At 50.7% G+C, this 23,264-nt stretch overlaps 1 protein-coding gene across 1 annotated transcript in view; it reads right to left on the bottom strand.

Annotated features, from left to right (window-relative positions):
• Positions 1 to 5,358, bottom strand: part of cdc5l (CDC5 cell division cycle 5-like (S. pombe)) — an 85,702-nt gene extending 80,344 nt beyond the window's left edge. Inside the window, exon 1 of the mRNA XM_072499068.1 lies at positions 5,158 to 5,358. Coding sequence (XP_072355169.1) covers positions 5,158 to 5,202 — 45 coding nt within the window. The 5' untranslated portion in view covers positions 5,203 to 5,358. The remainder of the gene's footprint in view (positions 1 to 5,157) is intronic.
• Between the last annotated feature and the right edge of the window lie 17,906 nt (positions 5,359 to 23,264).

The following is a 23,264-nucleotide window of genomic DNA, read 5'->3' as shown; positions in this document are numbered from 1 at the left end:
CCCTAAATGTTCTACCACTGACATTTGATCCACTCATTCCCAAGAACCAGGTCCAGTAATGCGTCCTTTCTCATTGGACTGGAAACATAGTGCTGTAGAAAATGGTCCTGAACACACTCGAGGAATTCATGTCCCTTTCTGCCTTTACACAACTACTATCCCCAGTCTATGTTTGGATAACAAGAGGCCCCCATTATAATGGCTCTTACATCCCTATGTAATTTCCTTGCAAATGTATTTTTCCATTCTTGCCACATTTTAGTAGCTTATAGACTGCATCGAGCAACATAATTGCACCTTTTTTGTTCCTTAGCTCGAGCCGAATAGATTCTCGACAACTCTGGGACATTCTTTCACCAACACTGCAAAGCTCTCCTTAACCAATAGCACCGTTTTCCCTCCTTTCCTGAACACCTTGTATCCAGGAATATGTAACACCCAATTCTGCTCTTCTTTTTTTTAAAAATATTTTTTATTCTCCTCCTTTTTCACATTTTCTCCCAAATTTACACCCACCAACAATAAACAATCATCAGTAACAAATATGTCAATCCCCATATCAATAACAACGATCCCATCCTCCCACCAAACCCCAAACATTAGCACGCATGTTCACACAAACAAATGACAAAAAGGAATCAGGGATCACCCATATTCGCCATTAACACACACTACCCCCCTCCCCCCAACCCTCCCACCAACACGCCCCAACTAATGTTGGATGTTATCCAGTTCTTGAAAGTGCATAATGAATAATGCCCATGAATTGTAGAACCCCTCCTTCCTTCCCCCTTAGTACAAACTTAACCTTCTCAAGAGTCAAGAATTCCAACAGGTCCCCCCGCCACGCCAGGGTGGAGAGGTTGCTCTCCAACCTATCAGGATCCGCCTTCAGGCGATCAACGAGGCAAGGGCTACAACATCTGCCTCCGCACCCATTTCCAACCCTGGCTGGTCCGACACCCCGAATATGGCCTCCCGGGGGCCCGGGTCCAGTTTCACGTGCACCACTTTAGAAATTACCCTAAAAACCTCTTTCAGTAATCCTCTAGCTTTGGACAGGACCAAAACATATGAACGTTATTAGCGCGCCCCCCCCCCCCCCCCCCCCCGCAACGTTCACACACGTCTTCTACTCCTTCAAAGAATTGGCTCATCCTCGCCCTCGTGAGGAGTGCTCTGTATACCACCTTCAGCTGTATCAGCCCCAACCTCGCGCACGAGGTGGAGGCATTCACTCTCCAGAGCACCTCACACCAGAACCCCTCCTCCACACCCTCTCCCAACTCTTCCTCCCACTTTGTTTTGATCCCTTCCAGTGGTGCCTTCTCCTCTTCCCAAAATAGCTCTGTAAACCGCCGACACTACCCCCTTCTCCAGTCCCCGTCGTCAGCACCTCCTCCAGCAATGTGGAGGCCGGCTCCACCGGGAAGCTCTGTATCTCCTTTCTGGCAAAATCTCGAACCTGCATGTATCTAAACATTTCCCTCTGCTCCAGCCCATACTTCACTTCCAGCTCCTTCAATCCTGCAAACTGACCCCTAAGAAACAAATCTTTTAGTGTCTTAATCCCCTTCTCCTCCCATTTCCGAAAATTTCCATCCCACTTCCCTGGCTCAAATCTGTGGTTCCCCCGAATCGGTATTTCTCTTGACCCTGCCCCCAGCCCAACGTGTTGGCAAAACTGCCTCCAAATTCTCAATGAAGCTATTATTACCGGACTCCCCGAGTATTTTCCTGGGGCGATTCTGCTCTTCTTTGAGCCAGATCTGTTACATCCACAACATATTTCCACATAGCAATCTGCACTTGTAACTCACCAATCTTATTGACCATACTATGCATTCACATACTTGCATATTAATCATTATTTGGACTGTATGACTTCATCTCTCACTCTGGGTCCAGTATGGTGTACCTCGATATTCTTCTGATATTACTTCCTGGTTCCCAGAGCCCTTTAGTTAAACCCTCCTCAATCGCACTAGCAAGGAACCAAGTCCTGGCTCTGTGCCTATAAATGTCCCATCTCCTCCAAAGCCAGTTCCAATGTCCAAAGAATCTAAAGCCCTCCTCCCTCTTGCAACATCTTTCAAGCCACACATGGATCTGCTTTATTTCTATACTCACTGGCACATAGCACTGGGGGTAATTTGGAGATCACAACTTTTGGGGTCTTGCTCGTTAATTTCCTACCTACTCCTTAAATTAAGATTGCAGGACTACATCTATTTCCCTATGTTGTTTATACCATCATGAACCACAAATATAATTCATGTCAATGTGAGGAGAAAAGTACATGGATGCAACACTGTTGCCATGTGGAGATAAAATGTTGATCAGGGTCAGCTCTCCTCAGATAAAATACTCGCTATTATTGAATCATCCAGGAACAGAAGAACCTCTCAGAAATGTTATGAGATGCAGCAGACAATATTGAACAATGGAATGAAGCAGGAATTTCCTTCTAGAGATCAAAGAAAATATTATTCTTAAGCCAGGACCCATTGAGATGCAGATTGGAGCTATTTGGGAAACCTATTTTAAGTATGCTACTATACCGAAGCCATTGGAACAAACCAAATTTTGTCAGTGCATTTATGCACATTTGAGGCAGGGAATTAACTGGAACCAGTTTATTTTTTACCCTATTCTCTCCCCTACCTAGGGTGGCACGGTAGCACAGTGGTTAGCACTGTTGCTTCACAGCACCAGGGTCCAAGGTTCGATTCCCAGCTTGGGTCACTGTCTGTGTAGAGTCTGCACGTTCTCCCTGTGTTTGCGTGGGTTTCCTCCGGGTGCTCTCATTTCCTCCCACAAGTCCCGAAAAATGAGCTGTTAGGTCGTTTGGACATTCTGAATTCTTCCTCCGTGTACGCGAACAGACGCCGGAATGTGGTGACTAGGGGCTGTTCACAGTAACTTCATTGCAATGTTAATGTAAGCCTACTTGCGACAATAAAGATTATTATCTGGGACTGTCATCTAGTCTTTGATCCTTATTTGAACATGACATTTCTACAGCTACCAATATGCCCACTCACTGACACCAATAATGCTCTTTTACCCACTAAAGCCATTACATTCTGGGCCTGATTGTTCTCCCAGTGCAGCCTTCATCTCTGCTACCTAATGGGCACTGCACACAAACCTGAAAGTGTATGATAACAACTGGTATTATCAGCCACTGCCAGTTCTAGCTGACCACATTAAGCGTTTAGGTCCTACAAAGACTATTCCAGGATCATCCTGCAATGCAAGAATAATCCCCAGATTTTCCTCTCCACTAAAAACTGCCTTCTTAAATCCCCCACCCCAGTGTCCCCACCCTCGCCTCCATCAAAAAGTGTGAGATGCTCATGGGCAGTTTTTTCACTAAGATTGAGACAAGATACCCCTGCTGCATCCTTGAATTCCCCAAGCACACCGGGTCAAACCTCCTCTTAGATTCTCCTTGCCATAACTCAGGTCTTGCATCTTTCTTTCTTACCTTATCCCATGACCTCTAACTTATATTATCCATGACGGCAAACTCTGGTTCCCTCAAACCCATTCCTTCTAAAATAATGCAACTATACTGCCACGTTAGCTGAAATTAGTAGCTCCTTTTCTAGATACAGACCCCCTCTCCTCCATTGAAAGATAAACTTCAATCCCTCTCTCTTTGCAAACCATCCCATCTCCAGCCTCAGTTTTCACTCCAAGGTTCTTGAATGTGCTGTCACTTTTCAAATATTTTTCCTGGAACCCAATGCTGGATTGTGGACAGCGCAGTGGTTCCCACTGTTGCCTCACGGTGCCGAGGACTTGGGTTTGATCCTGGCCCCCTGTCTGTGTGGAGTTTGCACATTCTCCCCGTTTTTGCGTGGGTCTCACCCCACAACCCAAAGATGGGGTTGCTGGGTTATAGGGACAGCCGGTGCAGACACTATGGGCTGAATGGCCGCCTTCGGCGCGGTAAATTCTACGATTCTATGTGCAGGCTAGGTGGATTGGCCATGTTAAATTGCCCCTTAATTGGAAACAAAAAAGAATTGGGTACTCAAAGTTCATAAAAAAAGGCTGGAATGTGTCAAAAAAAAGTCAGGAATCACGCAGAAATAGGCAAAACTAAGGTGCCAGGACAGGCAATTTGAATTTCCCCACATAAATATTCCATTGGTAGGAAGAAGTTTTTTAAAACTCATTTATAGGGTGCAGGCATCACTGGTTGGGCCAGCATTTATTGCCCATCCCCAGTTACCCTTCAGAAGGTGCTGGTGAGTTGCCTTCTTGAACCCCTGCAATCCCTCTGGTGCAGATACCTCTGGTGCAGGTACACCCACTGTGCTGTTAGGGAGAACGTTACAGGATTTTCACTGATTTAGATTTGGGTTGCACATTCTGTGACATGCCATTGGCTACCAAGGCGAAATTTGTATTTTATATTCCATAGTATTTGCCTGGTCAGGTGGGTTTCGGAAGTCTGTAGAAAATCTACCAGGTAAGAGAATTTGGAAACTTTGAGCTGGGGGATCTGCTGAGGATTGAGATGGGGGTGGTAAGAGAGAGGTAGTCCGGACATACCAACAATATGTAGAGCTGGACTGATGCCCCCGAGAATCGAGGCAGACCTTCCAACCACCCCACTTCGTCAATTGCACCCCTCCGACGCTGCCTGAACCTGCCTAACCCCTCATGAAAGTCACAAATGACATCCCGCAGGACTGTGACTGTAGGAAACTCTGCCTCCTCAACCAGACCGTCCTCCTCCACAAACTACCCACCGTCTGGCTGGGTGGCATTGCCTCAGCTAGTTCCATTCTCATCTACCCGGTCATAAGCCCGTGCCTTCGCTTTCTGAGCCTGCCTGCCCCCACCCCCCACCCAAGTGTTTCTGGCATTTTCTTTCATCTCAGATTTCCAACATCCACAATATTTTGCTTTTATTTTGTTGCTGGACCACAGGGAGAAAGCTCGGACTGGGAGGGCACAACTCTAGGTAGATCAGAATAACCCATCACTGTGCGTGAGTTTAATGCACTTCAAGACAGCAGGTGCCAGCCGAGCAGAGAAAACCGGCGATTCCAGGCAGAATATCTCCTGCACTTCAGAGATGAAAAAAAAGAGAAATCCGGCCCCAGTATCCGGGCCTGCGCCAGAGGCCCCGCCGCTCACCTCCGTGTTCCTCCAGACGCCTCCTTTAATCATTATCCGCGGCATCTTGGCGCTTAGCGACGGGCCGGAGGAGATCCTCGGCCAGCTGAAGAGGGTGGGGACAGCGGCTCGGTCAGTCGGTCGGTCAGCCCTGAACCCGGCCCCCGATGATCAGGTTACGGCCCTGCGCACAGCAACGGGCGGAGGCACAAGGAGCACACACCGAGCAGCAAGAGGGCCGCACGCCGCCGCCGCCGCGGGCGGGCGAGCGCCCTCTGACTCCGGCTGACTGACACTGCACCCGAGAGCACCGCGCCACCACCAGCCCCCAGAACCAGCCAGAGGTTAGTTTGGGGTGGCCAATCCTCTATTGGAATATCCACCAATTGAAGTTTGGTCGCCTGGGATCCCCTGCCAGTCGTCCGGGCGAAGGATTAGCAGAGTTTTCAAAATTTTCTTCGAATACTTTTGTTTACTGAACATAATTGGAAATGGGAGGCCTTGACTGCCTCCGGGAATAAGGCATCTAGGAATCTCATTGAGGCAGCATGGTGGCACAGTGGTTAGCACAGCAGTAAGGTCCCAGGTTCTATCCTGGCTCTGGGTCACTGTACGTGGGGAGTTTTCACATTCTCCCCATGTCTGCATGGGTCTCACCCGCACAACCCAAAGATATGCAGGGTAGATTTTTTAAATTCAATTCAAATTTCACGATCTGCCCTGGTGGGATTCAAACTCAGGTTCCCAGAACATTACCCGAGCTCTGGATTATTAGTCCAGTGACAATACCACCATGCCACTGATCAGATGGATATGCAGGCTAAGTGGATTGGCTATGCTAAATTGCCCCTTAATTGGAATTTTTTTTAAAACTAGGAATCTCATTGGCTTGGGAAGTTGGTCTACTGTGAGGATGAAAATGTCAGTAGACTAATGACAAAGAACTGGCTTTGCCAAAGTTCTAAGCTTTCCCTTAAACTTTACACACTGGTGATGCTCTACCATGGCTCGCATAGTCATATTGTCCCTGGACTAGTAATCCATAGACCCAGGGTTATGCTCTGGGAACCAGGGTTTGAATCCCACCACAGCAGATGGTGAAATTAGAATTCTGTAGAAATCTAATGACGATCATGAAACCATTATCACTAAAAATCTATCTGGCTCACCAATGCCCTTTAGGGAAGGAAATCCTTACTTGGATTTCCTTACTTGGCCTACATGTGACTCCAGAACTACAGAAATAAGGTTGACTGACATGCCCTCTGAAATGGCCTCGCAGATCACTCAGTTCAAGGGCAATTAGGAATGGGTACTAAATGTTCACCCAAAGGGACACCCATATCCTATGAATTTTTTTTTTTAAAGGCTAAGACCCCTTGATTGCAGGAAAGTGTATGTCAAGATTGGTAAATCTGAGGGTGGAGAGCAGAAAGTTTTGGTGGGGCCAATTTGTGGAAGGGTTTCACTTGACAGGTTTCAGAGCATCCATCTCACAGTGGCAACCACTAGCAAATAATAGAATTAGGCAGGATGACAACACCCAGGAGTTCCAGGCTTTGTGTCTCCTTAATGACTTTTTTTTTTAAAAAATTTTTTATTAAAGGTTTTCATCAAATACCAATAACAAAATGAGAAAGAAAAAAGAACCCAACAGGGTTAAGTACAAAACACAATCTAAAAAAGCAACCCCCCAAACCCCTCCCCCCTGTACATAAATAATAAATTAACATTAACACCCCGACTTAAGACAACAGGTGTTTACACCCCCTCATACACTCCAGTGTAAATAACATAAACAAAAATAAAGTTAACCCCCCCCGCGCCCCCCCCCCCCCCCCCCGAGCTGCTGCTGCCATTGACCAATGTCTATCGTTCTGCCAGAAAGTCTTAAGAACGGTTGCCACCGCCTAAAGAACCCTTGTACCGACCCTCTCAAGGCGAATTTCACCCTCTCCAATTTAATGAACCCTGCCATATCGCTGATCCAGGATTCCACGCTTGGGGGCCTCGCACCTTAAACTGTATGAGGCTGAGCCTCGCGCACGACGAGGAAGAGTTCACCCTCCCTAGGGCATCTGCCCACGTCCCCTCTTCGATCTCCTCTCCCAACTCCTCCTCCCACTTACCTTTCTACTCCACCACCGAGGCCTCCTCCTCCTCCTGCATCACCTGGTAAGTTTCCGAGATCTTCCCCACTCCCACCCACCCCCACGAGAGCACCCTGTCCTGTACTGTGTGTGGCAGTAGCCGCGGGAATTCCACCACCTGCCGTCTGGCAAACGCCCTTACCTGTAAGTACCTGAAGGTGTTCCCCAGGGCGAGCCTGTACTTCTCCTCCAGCTCACCCAAGCTCGTGAACTTCCCGTCCACAAACAGGTCCCCCAACTTGCGTATCCCTGCCCTGTGCCATCCCGAAAACCCTCCACCTGTTCTTCCTGGGACGAACCGGTGGTTCCCCGTAATGGGGTCCACGCCGAGGCCCCAACTTCCCCCCTATGCCGCCTCCACTGCCCCCACATTTTGAGGGCCGCCACCACCACCGGGCTCGTGGTATACCTCCTTGGAGGGTGTGGCAGCGGCGCCGTTGCCAGCCCCCCCAGACTCGTGCCCACACAGGACGCCGTCTCCAGCCTCTTCCATGCAGCCCCTTCCCCCTCCATCACCCACTTGCGCAGCATCGTCGCATTGGCGGCCCAGTAGTACCCACAGAGGTTGGGCAGCGCCAGCCCCCTCCTATCTCTACTCCACTCCAGGAACACTCTTCTCACCCTCGGAGTCACTCGCGCCCACACAAGCCCTGTTATACTCCTGTTAACCCGCCTGAAAAAAGCCTTCGGGATAAACACGGGGAGGCACTGGAACAGGAACAAAAACCTTGGGAGCACCGTCATTTTGATTGACTGCACCCTACCCGCCAAGGACAGCGGCAACGCGTCCCACCTCTTGAACTCCTCCTCCATTTGCTCCACCAGCCTTGTAAAGTTAAGCCTATGCAGGGCCCCCCAGCTCCTGGCCACCTGGACCCCCAAATATCTGACGCTCCTCTCCACCCTTTTTAGTGGGAGCTCGCCAATCCCCCTCTCCTGGTCCCCTAGCTGAACTACGAACAGCTCGCTATTCCCCACATTGAGCTTGTACCCCGAACAGTCCCCAAGTTCCCTAAGGATCCTCATTACCTCTGGCATTCCTCCCACCGGGTCCGCCACATATAGCAGCATGTCGTCCGCATAAAGCGACACCCTATGCTCCTCCCCACCCCGCACCAACCCCCTCCAGTTCCTCGACTCTCTCAGTGCAATAGCCAGTGCGAAGAGCAGGGAGGACAGGGGACACCCCTGTCTCATCCCTCGGTGCAACCGAAAGTACTCGGACCTCCTCCTATTTGTGGCCACACTCGCCATCGGGACCTCATACAACAGCCTAACCCACCTGACAAACCCCTCCCCAAACCCGAACCTCTTCAGCACCTCCCACAGGTACCCCCACTCTACCCTATCGAAGGCTTTCTCAGCGTCCATCGCCACCACTATCTCCGCCTCCCCCTCCCTCGCCGGCATCATGATAACGTTCAAAAGCCTCCGCACATTCGCGTTCAACTGTCTCCCCTTCATAAACCCCGCCTGGTCTTCATGGATAATCTGCGGCACACAATCCTCAATCCTCGTGGCTAAGACCTTCGACAGAACCTTGGCATTTACATTTAGCAAGGAAATCGGTCTGTAAGACCCACATTGCAGGGGATCCTTGTCCCGCTTCAGGATCAAGGAGATCAGTGCCCGGGACATCGTCGGGGGTAAAGCCCCCTCCTCCCTTGCCACATTAAAGGTCCTAACTAACAGCGGGCCCAACAGGTCCATATATTTTTTATAGAACTCGACCGGGAAACCGTCCGGCCCCGGTGCCTTCCCCGCCTGCATACTTCCTATCCCTTTGATCAGCTCCTCCAGCCCAATCGGGGCCCCCAGTCCCGCCACCAGTCCCTTTTCCACCTTTGGAAACCTCAATTGGTCCAGGAAACGGCCCTTCCCTCCCTCCTCCCGTGGGGACTCGGATCGGTACAATTCCTCGTAGAAGTCCCTGAAGACCCCATTGATGCCAACCCCACTCCACACCACGCTCCCTCTCCTGTACTTAACTCCCCCAATCTCCCTAGCTGCGTCCCGCTTCCGAAGCTGATGTGTCAGCATCCGGCTTGCCTTTTCCCCATACTCATAGACCACCCCCTGGGCCTTCCTCCACTGCACCTCCGCCTTCCTGGTGGTCACCAGGTCGAATTCGGCCTGGAGGCTGCGCCTCTTCCTCAACAATCCTTCCTCAGGCTCTTCCACATACCTCCTGTCTACCCTCACCATCTCCCCCACCAGCCTCTCCCTCTCCCCCCGCTCCCTCCGCTCCTTGTGGGCCCTGATGGAGATCAGCTCTTCCCTCACCACTGCCTTCAGTGCCTCCCATACCATCCCCACTCGGACCTCCCCGTTGTCATTGGTCTCCAAGTACCTCTCTATACTTCCTTGGACCCGCTCGCTCACCTCCTCGTCCGCCAACAGCCCCACCTCCAAGCACCACAGCGGGCGCTGGTCCCTCTCCTCCCCCATCTCCAAGTCCACCCAATGCGGGACGTGGTCCAAAATGGCTATTGCCGAATACTCGGTATCCTCTACTCTCGCTATCAGCGCCCTACTCAAAATGAAAAAGTCGATTCGAGAATAAGCCTTATGGACATGTGAGAAGAATGAAAATTCCCTAGCCCCCGGCCTTGCAAATCTCCAAGGGTCCACTCCTCCCATTTGGTCCATAAATCCCCTCAACACTCTAGCCGCCGCCGGCTTCCTACCCGTCCTAGACCTGGAGCGATCCAGTGCCGGATGCAACACCGTGTTAAAGTCTCCCCCCATTATCAGGCCCCCCACTTCCAAGTCTGGGATCCGACCCAACATACGCCGCATAAAACCCGCATCGTCCCAGTTCGGAGCATACATATTGACCAGTACCACCCTCTCTCCCTGCAACTTACTACTTACCATTATGTACCTACCGCCATTATCTGCCACAATGCTCGACGCCTCGAACGACACCTTCTTTCCCACCAAGATCGCCACCCCTCGATTTTTGGCATCTAGCCCCGAGTGAAACACCTGACCTACCGACCCTTTCCTCAGTCTTACCTGGTCTGCCACCTTCAGGTGTGTCTCCTGGAGCATAACCACATCCGCCTTGAGCCCCTTCAGGTGCGCGAACACGCGGGCCCGCTTAACCGGCCCATTCAGTACCCTTACATTCCAGGTTATCAGCCGGATCAGGGGGCTACTCGTCTCCCTCCCCCGCCGACTAGCCATGACCCCTCCTCGGCCAGCCACGCGCCCGCAACCCACACCCGGCCCGTTCCCCACAGCGGCATACCCCCGTCTCGACCCCCACCCCACTCGCTCCAGCTCCTCCTTGACCTTAGCAGCAGCAACTCTATTCCCCCCCACCCCCCACCACCCCCCCGCCCCCCCCCCGGCTAGGACCCATCCTAGCTGGTTTACTCCCCCCATTGCACTTCCGCAAGTCAGCTGACTCCTGCTGACCCCCGTCACTCCCGCCTCCCCTTCGACTCCTCCCATTGTGTGACACACCCTCCTCTCCCGCTCCCCATCCACAGGTTCTCCCCCTCCCCCCTCCGTTCTAAGCACGGGAAACAATCCTCGCTTCCCCGCCCCGGCTCCGCCCCCCCCAGTCTTCGGCGCGGGAAAAAAGCCCGCGCTCTCCTCCTACCAGTCCCTGCCACCAACCAAAACAGTGCCCAATCCGCCCCATCCACCCTCCCCAACCCGAAAGAGAAAAACACAGAGAAAAAGAAACCCAAAACAATGCAAAGGCCCCCCCCCCCCCCCCCCGCCGAACAAAAAATAGGCATAACATATCCACCGCAGTCCCCAATCGCCCATCCCGACCCTCAGTCTGTGTCCAGCTTCTCGGCCTGAACAAAGGCCCACGCCTCCTCCGGATACTCAAAATAGTGGTGCCGGTCCTTGTAGGTGACCCACAGTCGCGCCGGCTGCAACATGCCAAACTTCACCCCCTTCCTGTGCAGCACCGCCTTCGCTCGATTGTACCCGGCCCTCCTCTTCGCCACCTCCGCACTCCAGTCCTGGTATATCCGAACCTCCGCGTTCTCCCACCTGCTGCTCCTCTCCTTCTTGGCCCACCTGAGCACACACTCCCTATTTACGAACCGATGGAACCGCACCAGCACCGCCTGCGGAGGCTCGTTAGCCTTGGGCCTCCTCGCCAACACTCTATGGGCCCCTTCCAGCTACAGGAAGGACCCCGCTCCCATCAGCGAGTTCAACATGGTGACCACATAGGCCCCCACGTCCGGTCCCTCCAGCCCCTCCGGGAGGCCCAGAATCCGCAGATTCTTCCGCCTCGACCGATTCTCCATCTCCTCGAACCACTCCTGCCATTTCTTGTGGAGCGCATCGTGCGCCCCCACCTTTACCGCCAGGCTTAAGATCTCGTCCTCATTGTCAGAGATCTTTTGTCGAGCCTCTCGGATCGCCACCCCCTGGGCCGTCTGTGTCTCCAGCAGCTTATCAATAGAAGCCTTCATCGGCTCTAGCAGGTCCGTTTTAATCTCTCTGAGGCAGCGCTGGATACCCTCCTGTTGCTCCTCCGCCCACTGCCTCCACGCTGCCTGGTCTCCGCCCGCCGCCATTTTGTCCTTCTTCCCTCCCTTCTTCGGGTCCACCACCACCTTTTTTGTTGCCCCGCTCCTAGTTAAAGCCATATACTGACGGGGAGCTATTATTAACTCCTTCCACACCGGGAAACATCGAAAAAGTGCCCTTGGGGGCCCTGTAAAGAGCCCAAAAGTCAGTTTTTGTGGGAGACGCCGAATGTGCGACTTAGCTCCGCATAGCCGCAACCGGAAGTCTCGAGAGGGAATCCTTTTGGCCGTGTTCGCTTCACCAATCTGCCCCAAAAAGTCTGTGGAAACTCCTGAAAAAGGTCTGAGAGTCCGTTCCAGACGGGAGCTGCCGAATGCGCGACCTACTCCTCCATTGCCGCCACCAGAAGCCTCGGTCCCGCTTCTTCAATGGCCTTGGTAGATCTTTTCACAGTTGTTCCCTCTGCTGCTAGAATTCACCTTTAATAAAGGCCTTCAAGTCAGCTTGCAGTCTTTAAGCTTGTCCTTCCCCCGCCTGCATGCTGGAAGAGGCTTTTGTCTCAGCCAAATCTTTTACTGTTTCTGCCGGGTCTGGTAACCAAGAGACATACCATTCCTGGGGGACACTGTCGGGGGAATGTTGCAGTCTTCTTCCCACACCGGGAAATGTCGAACAAATGCCATTGGGGGCCCTGTAAAGAGCCCAAAAGTCCGTTCCAAGCGAGAGCTACCGAACATGCGACCTAGCTCCGCATAGCCGCACCCGGAAGTCCTTAATGACTTTTAACAATGTGCATCATTATATAAAAGGCAGTTTGGTGGGACTTATTCACCACGGTCTTTGTATCATGATGGGGAGATATTAGAAATTTGGTTCAGAAATAGGGTCTAAAAATGAAGCAGACAATTTAAAGGTTTAACAGACTAAAGTAAAATGCTGTTAGCCTGAACTCAAAGGGATATGCCCATACCTGGCCACGTCACATGCTCCCATTCAGACTTAAACTTGTTGGGAATGCGTCATGTGATTCACCAAAGACCCATTCTCTTTCGGGATGCTCCTGCATGACCAGCCATTATCCTATTATCAGGGCTCTGATGACCTAATGGTCCATCAATGGAAGGTAGTTGCATATGAGTGGCATAGCCCTGGCCTTCTGTGTAAACGGGAATGGGCTATCAGCCAAATAACGAGAATAGATTCACATTTGACCACTTTGAGGAGAAACTTTGTTTGAAAAGCTGGGCAGAGCTTAGAGCGAGAGAGAGAGAACAATCCATTTTGGGGAAAAAGAACAGAAGCAGATGGGCAGCCAAGGAGACAGGTCAGGAAACCTGGAAACAGAAGGCTGTGGAGAGCAGCCAGTCAGGTCATGAAGCCTGCTAGCTTAAAAATGTAAGCAGTCGTAGAACAGGTCGTGGAAACTGCCACAGAGAGAGAAAGATTTGAAAAGCGATTCTGAAAGAGATGTCCTAAGAGAAGAAAGATCACTTCCTAAATTAGAGTGCTGCCTTTGCCTGAATGTGTAATGTTGCTAACTTTTTGGTTGGTTCAATTGCTCTGTTTTCTTACCTTTGCTCTCGAGTCGCCAGGTATCTTTATGATACCGCCACGAGGTTCAAGTCCAAGTAATGATCAATAACTCAATACACCGATTAGTAAGATTCAAATCAAAGCACATTTATTATACACAGTAATCGCTACTCGTGCACAAATTCTACGTCTAAGCTACTTCTACAACTAACAGGCCTCTACTTAACTTCGGACTGGCCCACCAGGTCAGGGGAACAAATGGCCTTTCGTTCAGGTTCTGAGTCTGCGGGATTCGAAGTTGGTACGGATTGGTAGCTAGGAGCGCCTATCTCGTAGCGAGCGTTGAATTAAGACTTACGGTCTTTCGGCGGTCACTGCACCGGTCACGGTCAAGGTTGGTGGGTGACCCGGGCAGGAAGAAGCGAGCGAGTTGAACTTGGGGGCTTAACTTTAAAGTCCCCAGGGGCTTCCCGCCTTTCGGGGCGGACCCTGTACCTGGTTCTAGGTGATTGGACTTCGTTCCAATCGCTTGGTTCAATTTCTCCAATACTGGAGCGGTTCCCTGATCGATGGGCGGTCTTGAGGTGTTCGTTAACCTCTTTTGTGTTGGCTCCTGCTGGCGCCGGGGAGTCTGGCTTAGTTTTGTGTGTCCCAAATGTTGCTATTGTTCCTGGGGATTGCTCATTAGTATGTAGATGGCTGCTACATTATTATGCTGATGGTCGCTGGTATCGATGCTGTCTGGGCTTTTGCAGAGTTAAATACACAGCAAACCTGCACCTGCTGGTTTCTGCCTGTGTTGGCTGAATTTCCCTTCAGCCTTTGCCATTCGCCATTTTAAATTGGGAGTTGGCCAATTTAGGTGGCTACAGTAAGTAGCAGGAGAGCAGTATTTTAATGCCAAGTGTTGTTTAATGGGACCTTGTGTGTGAAAGTCAAGAAACTGCATATAATCTTTTAGTGTTAAACTGTGAAGTTTGAATGTTTATATATTGTTTTCTTTTTTGTTTTAATAAAGTTTTGTTTATAAAATAACAAAGCCCAATTTCTTATATTATCACTCTCAGGAGGAATCTATCTTTTCTGCACAGTCTTAAAACTTTAAAACATTACGTGTCTGGTTCAGTATCTTGGTCTTTGTTGAAGGCTGACCAGGCATCTGTAACATTTGTTGAAGAGATGCTGTCTACTGAGATGCCTTATGGAAACTTTTCCCCATATCTTGGGACTCACTGCAGATAGCATTGTCAAACCTCTTGGATTTTCCAGAAACTTCAGGAAATGAAGCAGGAATGCCCTGAGCAACTTTTCCATTTCTTGCAGTGCCAGTAACTGCACTTCCCCACCCCACTCCCACCACACCCCAAGGCACACATGAAGGTATGGATCAGAATTGAGAATGCCATTAAGTTACTTAAATAAAGATTCTGGTATTAATCAGAGTCAGGGTATTGCAGAATATGACCCAGCACCATCTAGCAAATTGTGCTAGCCTGTTGTGCTCTTCATAACTTTGCAATCAAGAACGGACTGATAGTGGACATCTCAGAGGCTGCCAGAAAGTCTGATAAAGGCAGTGTTGATGCTGTAGATCCAGCCAATGAAGAACAGTAAACAGATGCATTGACATTGGCCACTAATAGCCGAGAGACAGAACATTTTGTACACCTTCAGAGATGAATAGAACGCTATTATTTGATCGTGCTGTGGTTGGCCTGATTATCCAAGAAGTGGTAAGTGTAGGAACGGTTTCAAGACTTGTGTATTGAGGCAGCTTCCACATGGGATTCTTCCCTGTGGCTCAACTCAGTACAGAGAGCAACAGACACATCAGCAACCTGGATAAGATGGTTTATTTATTAATCCAAGCTTGGTTATGTGTATCCGGAGATGAGATCTGGATAATGCCAAGATCTATCTACTCAACACTGATAAAAACACATCAATTATACAACTTCCAAAAATCAATAGCCCACCCCAGTTAGACTTGATCCAATCCCTGAAGCTGTCATGTTTAAACCTTATCCAATAGAACTGCGATCAGCCCATGATTGAGCCACATCCTGTTAGCTGTGTTTACAAAAAGGCTTGATATCAATCTTAGCATCCTAAGTTGTTTTTTCCCCATCTCAGCATCCTGCGCACCCATTGTTTATGAGGGCCAGGATGGCAGAACTGGCATCCTCTTTACTCCATGGCTTGTTTCAGAAAGCCAGGATATCAGAAGTGGCTTCCTTTTCGCTTCCAGAGGATATCGGGGGCCACTGATAAAAACTTGTGTTTACCAGTAATTTGCTGATCACACATCTCCTGTGTCTCAAAAACATGGTCAAGTTAGCTAGCCTAAATCCCATCATGCATTGTGGCCACTGCTTGTAGCCAAAGTTTGATTACTTATTACTGCTATGTCCTAAAAATATACACGTTTAATGGTTAATAATGATTACTCAGTACACTTCCTATAATTAATCTCAATCCTTAATAAATTAACTTATGTAAAACTACTCTAGTGGCATCATAGCTATTCAGTTTTAAAAAGTCTCACCGCTGGACACCCCCCCCCCCCCCCGCCTTCAGTACGGTCAATGTAAATTTTATGCTCCTATCAGCCAATTGTCATGTGCGAGTACCTTTAAGAAATGGGTGTTTATAAATGGGTATGTAGTATGTATATAAATATCTGTAGTGAGAGTACCTTTAAGAAATGGGTGTTTACTACTGCAGTGATGTCAGAGAGTAGGTGGAGCTGGGCTGTCTGTCAGCTTTTTACTTTTGTTTTTGAGCAGGCTGCAGGGTGTGTTTTAGTTTAGTTTTCAGTGTGGGAGCTGAAGCCAGACAGAGCAGCTGTACTGTTGATCTCTCTGCCATGAAAAGACTATCTCGTGATCATTTGGTGAATTCAGAATTATAAATGTTTTCAGTAGCGACTTTAACCTGATGTGCTTCTGATAAAGGTTTTGTTTTTAAGTCCTATGGATGTTAAAAAGGAAAGCTTAAAGGTTTACTTAGTGTTGTAGTCTTTGGGGGTTGTATTTGCATTAATGGTTGCTAAGATGTTCACTGTATGTTTTAAAAAGGTTAACTTGAATAAACATTGTTTTGCTTTAAAAAATACTTTTCCATTTCTGCTGTACCACACCTGTAGAGTGGGCCGTGTGCTCCCCATACCACAATCTATTAAATGTTGGGGGTCAGGTGAACTCCATGATACACTTCTCTAAACCCTGGCGCATAACAAATTGGGGGCTCGAGGGGGTGATATACCTTCAATTCACCGAGAGGCAGAGAGAGTGAGTGAACATTAGGCTTTATTAGTCATGAACCTGCCTAGCCAGAGTCGGTTGCACAGATGAATGCCGCCCACAGGCAGCCGGTCTATATATGGCCCCGGTCACCGGGATTACAGTACAGTACCTGGAAGTAGCTCGTATCACCATTTCCAGGTCATAGGTCATAGGTTACAGTATCATGCATGCATTAGGTGAATACATTCACCACATTCACCTCCTGTTAAAAAATCAAGTCCAGCGGGGGTGACGTGGGGTCATTACATATTCAGTCTATTTGGAGGCCAGATTGTTCTGTTCGACCTCCTCAGCTCTGGTGGTGCAGCGGGCATGGTTGTTGCAGGTGGTGACTCTAGGGGCGTTGTGTCTGGAGCTTGAGCCTCAGTCCGGCGTGTCGGAGACGGTTGGGGTGTGGGGGTAGGCAGGGGGGTGATGGGTGTCGGCAGTGTCGGCGCGGGACAATACAGGAGACCCAGGGGAGCATATGGGGCACTGGGGGTGGTGGCGGGCAGCGGGGAAGGCGGTGCGTTGGTCGGGGAACCAGCTGGCGCCAGGTCCCGTAGCGAGACCGTATCTTGCCATCCGTCCTGGTGCAAGATGTAGGCGTACTGGGGATTGGTGTGCAGCAACTGGACCCTCTCGACCAGGGGGTCGGTCTTATGGCTCCTCATGTGGCTCCGGAGAAGGACTGGTCCTGGAGTTGTCAGCCAAGATGGAAGCGAGACCCCGGAGATGGACTTCCTGGGGAAGATAAACAAACGATCGTGAGGGGTCTCGTTCGTGGCTGTGCAGAGGAGTGATCTAATGGAGTGGAGGGCGTCGGGGAGGACCTCCTGCCAGTGGGGGATAGGGAAACTTCTAGACCTGAGGGCCAGAAGAACGGCCTTCCATACCATCGCGTTTTCCCTCTCCACCTGCCCGTTTCCCTGCGGGTTATAGCTCGTAGTCCTGCTCGAGGCAATGCCTTTGCTGAGCAGGTGCTAACGTAGCTCATCGCTCATGAACAATGTGCCCTGGTCGCTGTGGACGTACGTAGGGAAACCGAACAGTGTGAAGCTGCTGTGCAATGCCTTTATTATAGTGGCCGAGGTCATGTCGGGGCAGGGGACAGCGAAGGGGAAGCGGGGTACTCCTCGATGACGGTGAGGAAATATATATTACGGTTGGTGGAGGGGAGGGGCCCTTTGAAGTCAATGCTTAGGCGCTCAAAGGGCCGGGAGGGCTTTACCAGGCGGGCCTTGTCTGGCCGATAGAAGTGCGGTTTGCACTCCGCGCAGACTTGGCAGTCCCATGTCATTGCCTTGACCTCCTCGGTGGAGAAGGGAAGATTGCGGGCCTTAATGAAGTGGGTAAGCCGGGTGACCCCCGGGTGACAGAGGTCATTGTGGATAGCCCGAAGTCAGTCATCTTGCGCACTGGCGCATGTGCCGCAGGACAGGGCATCTGGGGGCTGGTTGAGCTTCCCAGGACGATACTTGATATCGTAATTGTAGGTGGAGAGTTCGATCCTCCACCTCAAGGTTTTGTCATTTATTATTTTGCCCTGTTGTGCGTTGTCAAACATGAAGGCGACCGACCGCTGGTCGGTGACGAGGGTGAATCTTCTACTGGCTAGGTAGTGCCTCCAGTGCCACATGGCTTCCACTATGGCTTGTGCTTCCTTCTCGACCGAGGGGTGTCGAATTTCGGAAGCGTGGAGGGTCCTAGAGAAGAATGCTACTGGCCTGCCCGCCTGGTTGAGTGTGGCGGCCAGTGCAACGTCTGACGCATCGCTCTCTACCTGAAAGGGGATGGACTCGTCCACCGCGGCCTTGGTGGTGTCAGCCTTGATGCGGCTGAAGGCCGAGCGGGCCTCATCCGTCAGGGGAAAACTGGTGGTTCCAATAAGTGGGCGGGCTTTGTCCGCATAGTTGGGGACCCACTGGGCGTAGTATGAGAACAGCCCCAGGCATCGTTTTAGGACCTTGAGGCTGTGCGGAGGGGGGAGTTCTGTGAGGGGGCGCATATGGTCGGGGTCGGGCCCTAGGACTCAGTTCTCCACGATGTAGCCGAGGATGGCTAGTCGGGTAGTACAGAAGATGCACTTTTCTTTGTTGTATGTGAGATTGAGGGATTGGGCGGCCTGGAGGAACCTCTGAAGGTTGGCGTCATAGTCCTGCTGATCATGGCCGCAGATGGTCACATTGTCCAAGTACGGGTATGTAGCCCGCAAACTATACTGGTCCACCATTCGGTCCATCGTTCTCTGAAAGACCGAGACCCCATTAGTGACGCCGAAAGGGACTCTCAGGAAGTGGAAGAGTCGGCCGGCTGCTTCAAAGGCAGTGTAGTGGCGCTCTCCCAGGCGGATCAGGAGCTGGTGGTAGGCCGACTTCAGATCGACCGTTGAGAATACACTGTACTGCACGATCTGGTTGACCATCTCCGCTATGCGGGGGAGGGGGTACGCATCCAGTTGCGTGAACCGGTTAATGGTCTGGCTGTAGTCCACAACCATCCGATTCTTTTCCCCGGTCCGGACGACCACCACTTGTGCTCTCAGTGGCTGTTGCTGGCCTCTGATCCCTTCACTCAACAGTCGCTGGACCTCAGACTTGATAAACGCATGTCTTGGGAACTGTACCGCCTGCTCCTGGTGACGATGGGCTTACAGTCAGGAGTGAGGTTCGCAAAGAGTGAAGGGGGGGAGACCTTGAGGGTCGCGAGGCTGCACACCGTGAGGGGGGGCAAGGGTCCGCCGAACTGTAAGGTCAGGCTTCGGTGATTACATTGAACGTCCAATCCGAACAGTAAGGGGGCGCAGAGGTGGGGGAGGACGTAGAGTTTAAAACGAGCGTACTCTGCGCTCTGCATCGCGTGATTGGCGATACAGTACCCCCGGATCTGAACCGAATGGGACCCGGAGGCAAGGGAGATTGTTTGGGAGGCTGGCTAGGTGTGGAGGGAGCAGCGCCTTACTGTGTCGGGGTGGAAAAAGCTCTCCGTGCTCCCGGAGTCGAAAAGACAGGGGTCTCATGCCCGTTGACCCGGATGACCATCATGGAGTTCTTCAACTGTTTCAGCTGCGACTGGTCGAGAGTGACTGCACCCAGCTGCGGGTAGCCTGTGTGGTCGGTGGAATCACAAGATGGCGGCCCCCATTGTAGCCACCTGAGTTGGCCACTTCCCGACTTAAAATGGAGAACCGCAAAGGCTGAAGGGAAATTCAGCCAACACAGGCAAAGACTAGCAAATACAGAAATCATGTGTATTGAAACCTGTGAGGAACCAGACAGCACTGAAACCAGCAGCCATCTGCATAGTAATGCAGCAGCCATCTACATAGTAATGTGCGATTCCCAGGCACAATGGCAACAGTTAAGGTAAATAAAGCCAAGCCAGACTCCTCGGTGCCAGCAGGAGCCAAGACAAAGGAAGGCCAACGGACACTTAGGACCGCCCAACGATCAGGGAACCGCTCCAGCATTGGATAAATCGATCCAAGTGATCGGAAAGTAGCCCAATCACTTGGAACCAGGTATGGGGTCCTCCCCGAAGGGCGGGAAGCCCCTGGCCACTATAAGTAAAGCCCCCAAGTTCAAATCGTCCTTCTTGACAGGGTCACTCAGCAACGCGAAGCAACCCCTGAGAGTGACCTGTCCGGCGGCCTCCAAGCAAGTAAGTCTCAAGTCAACGCTCGCTACGAGATAGGTGTTCCTAGCTACCAGTCCATACCAGCTTTTCAATCCTGCAGATTCAGAATCCGAACGAAAGGCCATTTGTTCCCTTGACCTGATGGGCCAGTCCGAAGCTAAGTATAGGCCTGTTAGTTATAGAAATAGCCTAGGAAGTAGAGTTTATGCATGAGTAGCGATTTACTGTGTATAATAAATGTGTATTGATTTGAATCTTACTAATTGGTGTGTTGAGTTATTGATCATTACTTGAACTTGAACCTCGTGGCGGTATCATAAAGATACCTGGCGACTCTAGAGCAAAGGTTATAAAACAGAGCCAATTGAACCAACCAAAAGTTAGCAACATATTACTGGTGACATCCTGACGGGACCCGATCTAGAAGTGGCTTAACCACTCCGGGAGAACCCAAAATTTGAATTAGAAATCCAATTGGGAACAGAAAAAACCACAAGTGTTCAAGCACTTCTGATCAATCCTCATAATTCGGAAGTGTGTTAATGCATGCGTAACTAACATGGCTATAAAGTAAACTGATAGAATTTTGTTGCGACAAAACTGTCGGGAGTTTATATTCCGGAAAATAGCGAAAGCCATACCCGTAATTACAGCACCACCTCAATACCCCTCATTCCAAATTTTAAGAGAAGTATTTAGAGAGGAAAGATGGGAATGCAACGCCTCATGAACCCTGAGGAATTCGTGGTCGCAGCGACCAGCAGCAGAGTAGGACAGTGTCCCGTTTGGGAAGAGGAAATCAGAAAGTACCTCAAAGGGAAAGGATGGCCCCTTTGGAGTGAATTCTGTGAAAATGAGGAAACAGGTCCCGGGAGTATAGGACATACTTGGTGGGAGAACCTGAGCGAAATCCATGAGACAATCTTGGGAAAAGCTTGCAAGCCGATGGCAATCGTGTCCTGTTTGGCAGAATTGCGAGGCACAGAGGAGGTAGTTCGGACGCTCCGTAGAGAGATAGAGGAGGCACATTGTATGAGTAAGGTCGATGTGAGCGAGATAGAGAAAGAGAACCTAGAATTAAGAAGGAGTTAGCAGCAAAGGATGGAGAGGTGGATGATGCCAAGAGGGCACACCAGTCTTGTCTGGTGCACTTAAGCAGCTTCCAATCCCAGTACGAAAAGGCCTATCAGGACACGCAACGTGCAGTCCTGGTACGAGAGGAAACAGAGAAGCAGGTAGAGGCATTGCAAAGGCAGTGTAGCGACCTGAAGGCAGCGTTAAGAGCACTCCATACTACCACCACGGAGCAAAGACAAAGCTCATTAGACCACGCAAAGTGCCGGAAGCAGATTGCAGAACTGCAGTCTTTGCTTTCAGTTCAGAAAGGATTCCAGGAAACCTTTGGATCACAGTTAGATGAGGAAGACGGCCCTGCTTGGGAAGAATTGAGTGAGACAGGGCAGAGGTATGTTCAGGGAACATGTGCGCAGGGAAAGCCCCAGAAGAGAAAAGCACCCCAATCCCCACAGAGCAGATAGTTCAGGCTCCAATGAACCCAATCACCACCCACCGCACAGCCACATCGGACGACACGGAATTTCTGTACACCACCCCCTTAACAGTGACCCAATTACGGGACGCGTGCGATAAAATCAAACCGTTCCTCCCCACCTCAGACCCCCACCACTTCTTTGCCAGAGTAAAACAGCAGGCTACCATGTACGGCCTGGATGAGCGAGAGCAAGGAAAGTTCACAGTTTTAAGTTTAGACCCTTCGGTCGTAGCAGCCCTTCCCGACCCACAGAATGTAGGAGGAGGCACCCTTGCAGAAATGCATACCGCGATCCTAGACGCGATCGGGTATAACAGGGGTGACCCTGTAGATGGCCTCAATAAGTGCAGGCAAAAGAAAACCGAGCTCCCCACAGCATTTGCTGGATGCTTGTGGATCCATTTTGCAGCAGTTTTCAGAGACTTAGACCGCGCTCATTTGTCGCCAGACAACATGGCCAAATGGACCCGCACCCTTATCTCCCATGCCACAGAAACAGGACAAAAAGCCTGTACGAATTATGACCGCTCAGAGGAAGCTCATAAAGAGAAATGGGTTGTAAAAAGATTGTCCCGTGCCTGGGAGCAATCTGTTCAAAACAAACCCACGAACAAAAATCCCGAAGAACAGCAGGCAGAAGCAGACATACACACAGTTAAGGCACACCAGAACCCCGCATGGGTAAATGAAGGTAGGAACAGCCCCCCACAAAAGCCACAGGAGTGTTACAACTGTGGACAGTTAGGACACTTTGCACGAGAATGCAATGCCCCACGAAAGCCACAGAGAGCCCAGCAGGCAGGCACACTGAATAAGAATAGGACAGAGCCCATACATAGTGTGAGCACCCGTTCAGACCAGACGGACCTGAACGGAACGGACTGACGGTGTTCGGGCTCCCCCAGTTGGGTCTGCGACACCCTTTGGGATAGGTCCGGCCGACCAGTAGTTGCAGCAAAGATATGGGGACAGCCCATCAAATTTCTCTGGGACACAGGAGGGTCCCGCACCACAATCAATTCCTCCACCATGTTTCAAAAGGACATGTGGCCCACTACAGCCACCATCACCCTCAGCGGCTTTACAGGCCACTCACAGCAGGGACACATCACAGCCCCTGTACCCATTCAAATCGGCAATATCACCACCAAGCACCCCATAGTCTTAGTCGACCTGCCCCACACAGCAGAACACATTTTGGGCATCGATTTTATGAATTCCCACAACCTGTCCTTTGATCCAGTCAATCAATGTGTTTGGAAAATGGCAAAATCCGCAAGAGCCCCCGCAACGCTTACAATAGGTGAATACGCCAACAAGAATAGCGCAGTCGGCGAATTTTGGTTTGACCCGACCACAATTAGCACAGACAAGCAGGTTAGGGCAGTTCTGCAGAAGCACAGGACAGCATTCGCGACCCACAAACACGACTGTGGCCAGATGCCTGCTTCCGTTCAAATCACAGGA

This window comes from Scyliorhinus torazame, chromosome 4 (assembly GCF_047496885.1).
Source record: "Scyliorhinus torazame isolate Kashiwa2021f chromosome 4, sScyTor2.1, whole genome shotgun sequence".
Lineage (NCBI taxonomy): Eukaryota > Metazoa > Chordata > Chondrichthyes > Carcharhiniformes > Scyliorhinidae > Scyliorhinus > Scyliorhinus torazame.
Note: the sequence above shows the minus strand (reverse complement) of the source record. Positions and strands in the feature narration are given on the sequence as shown.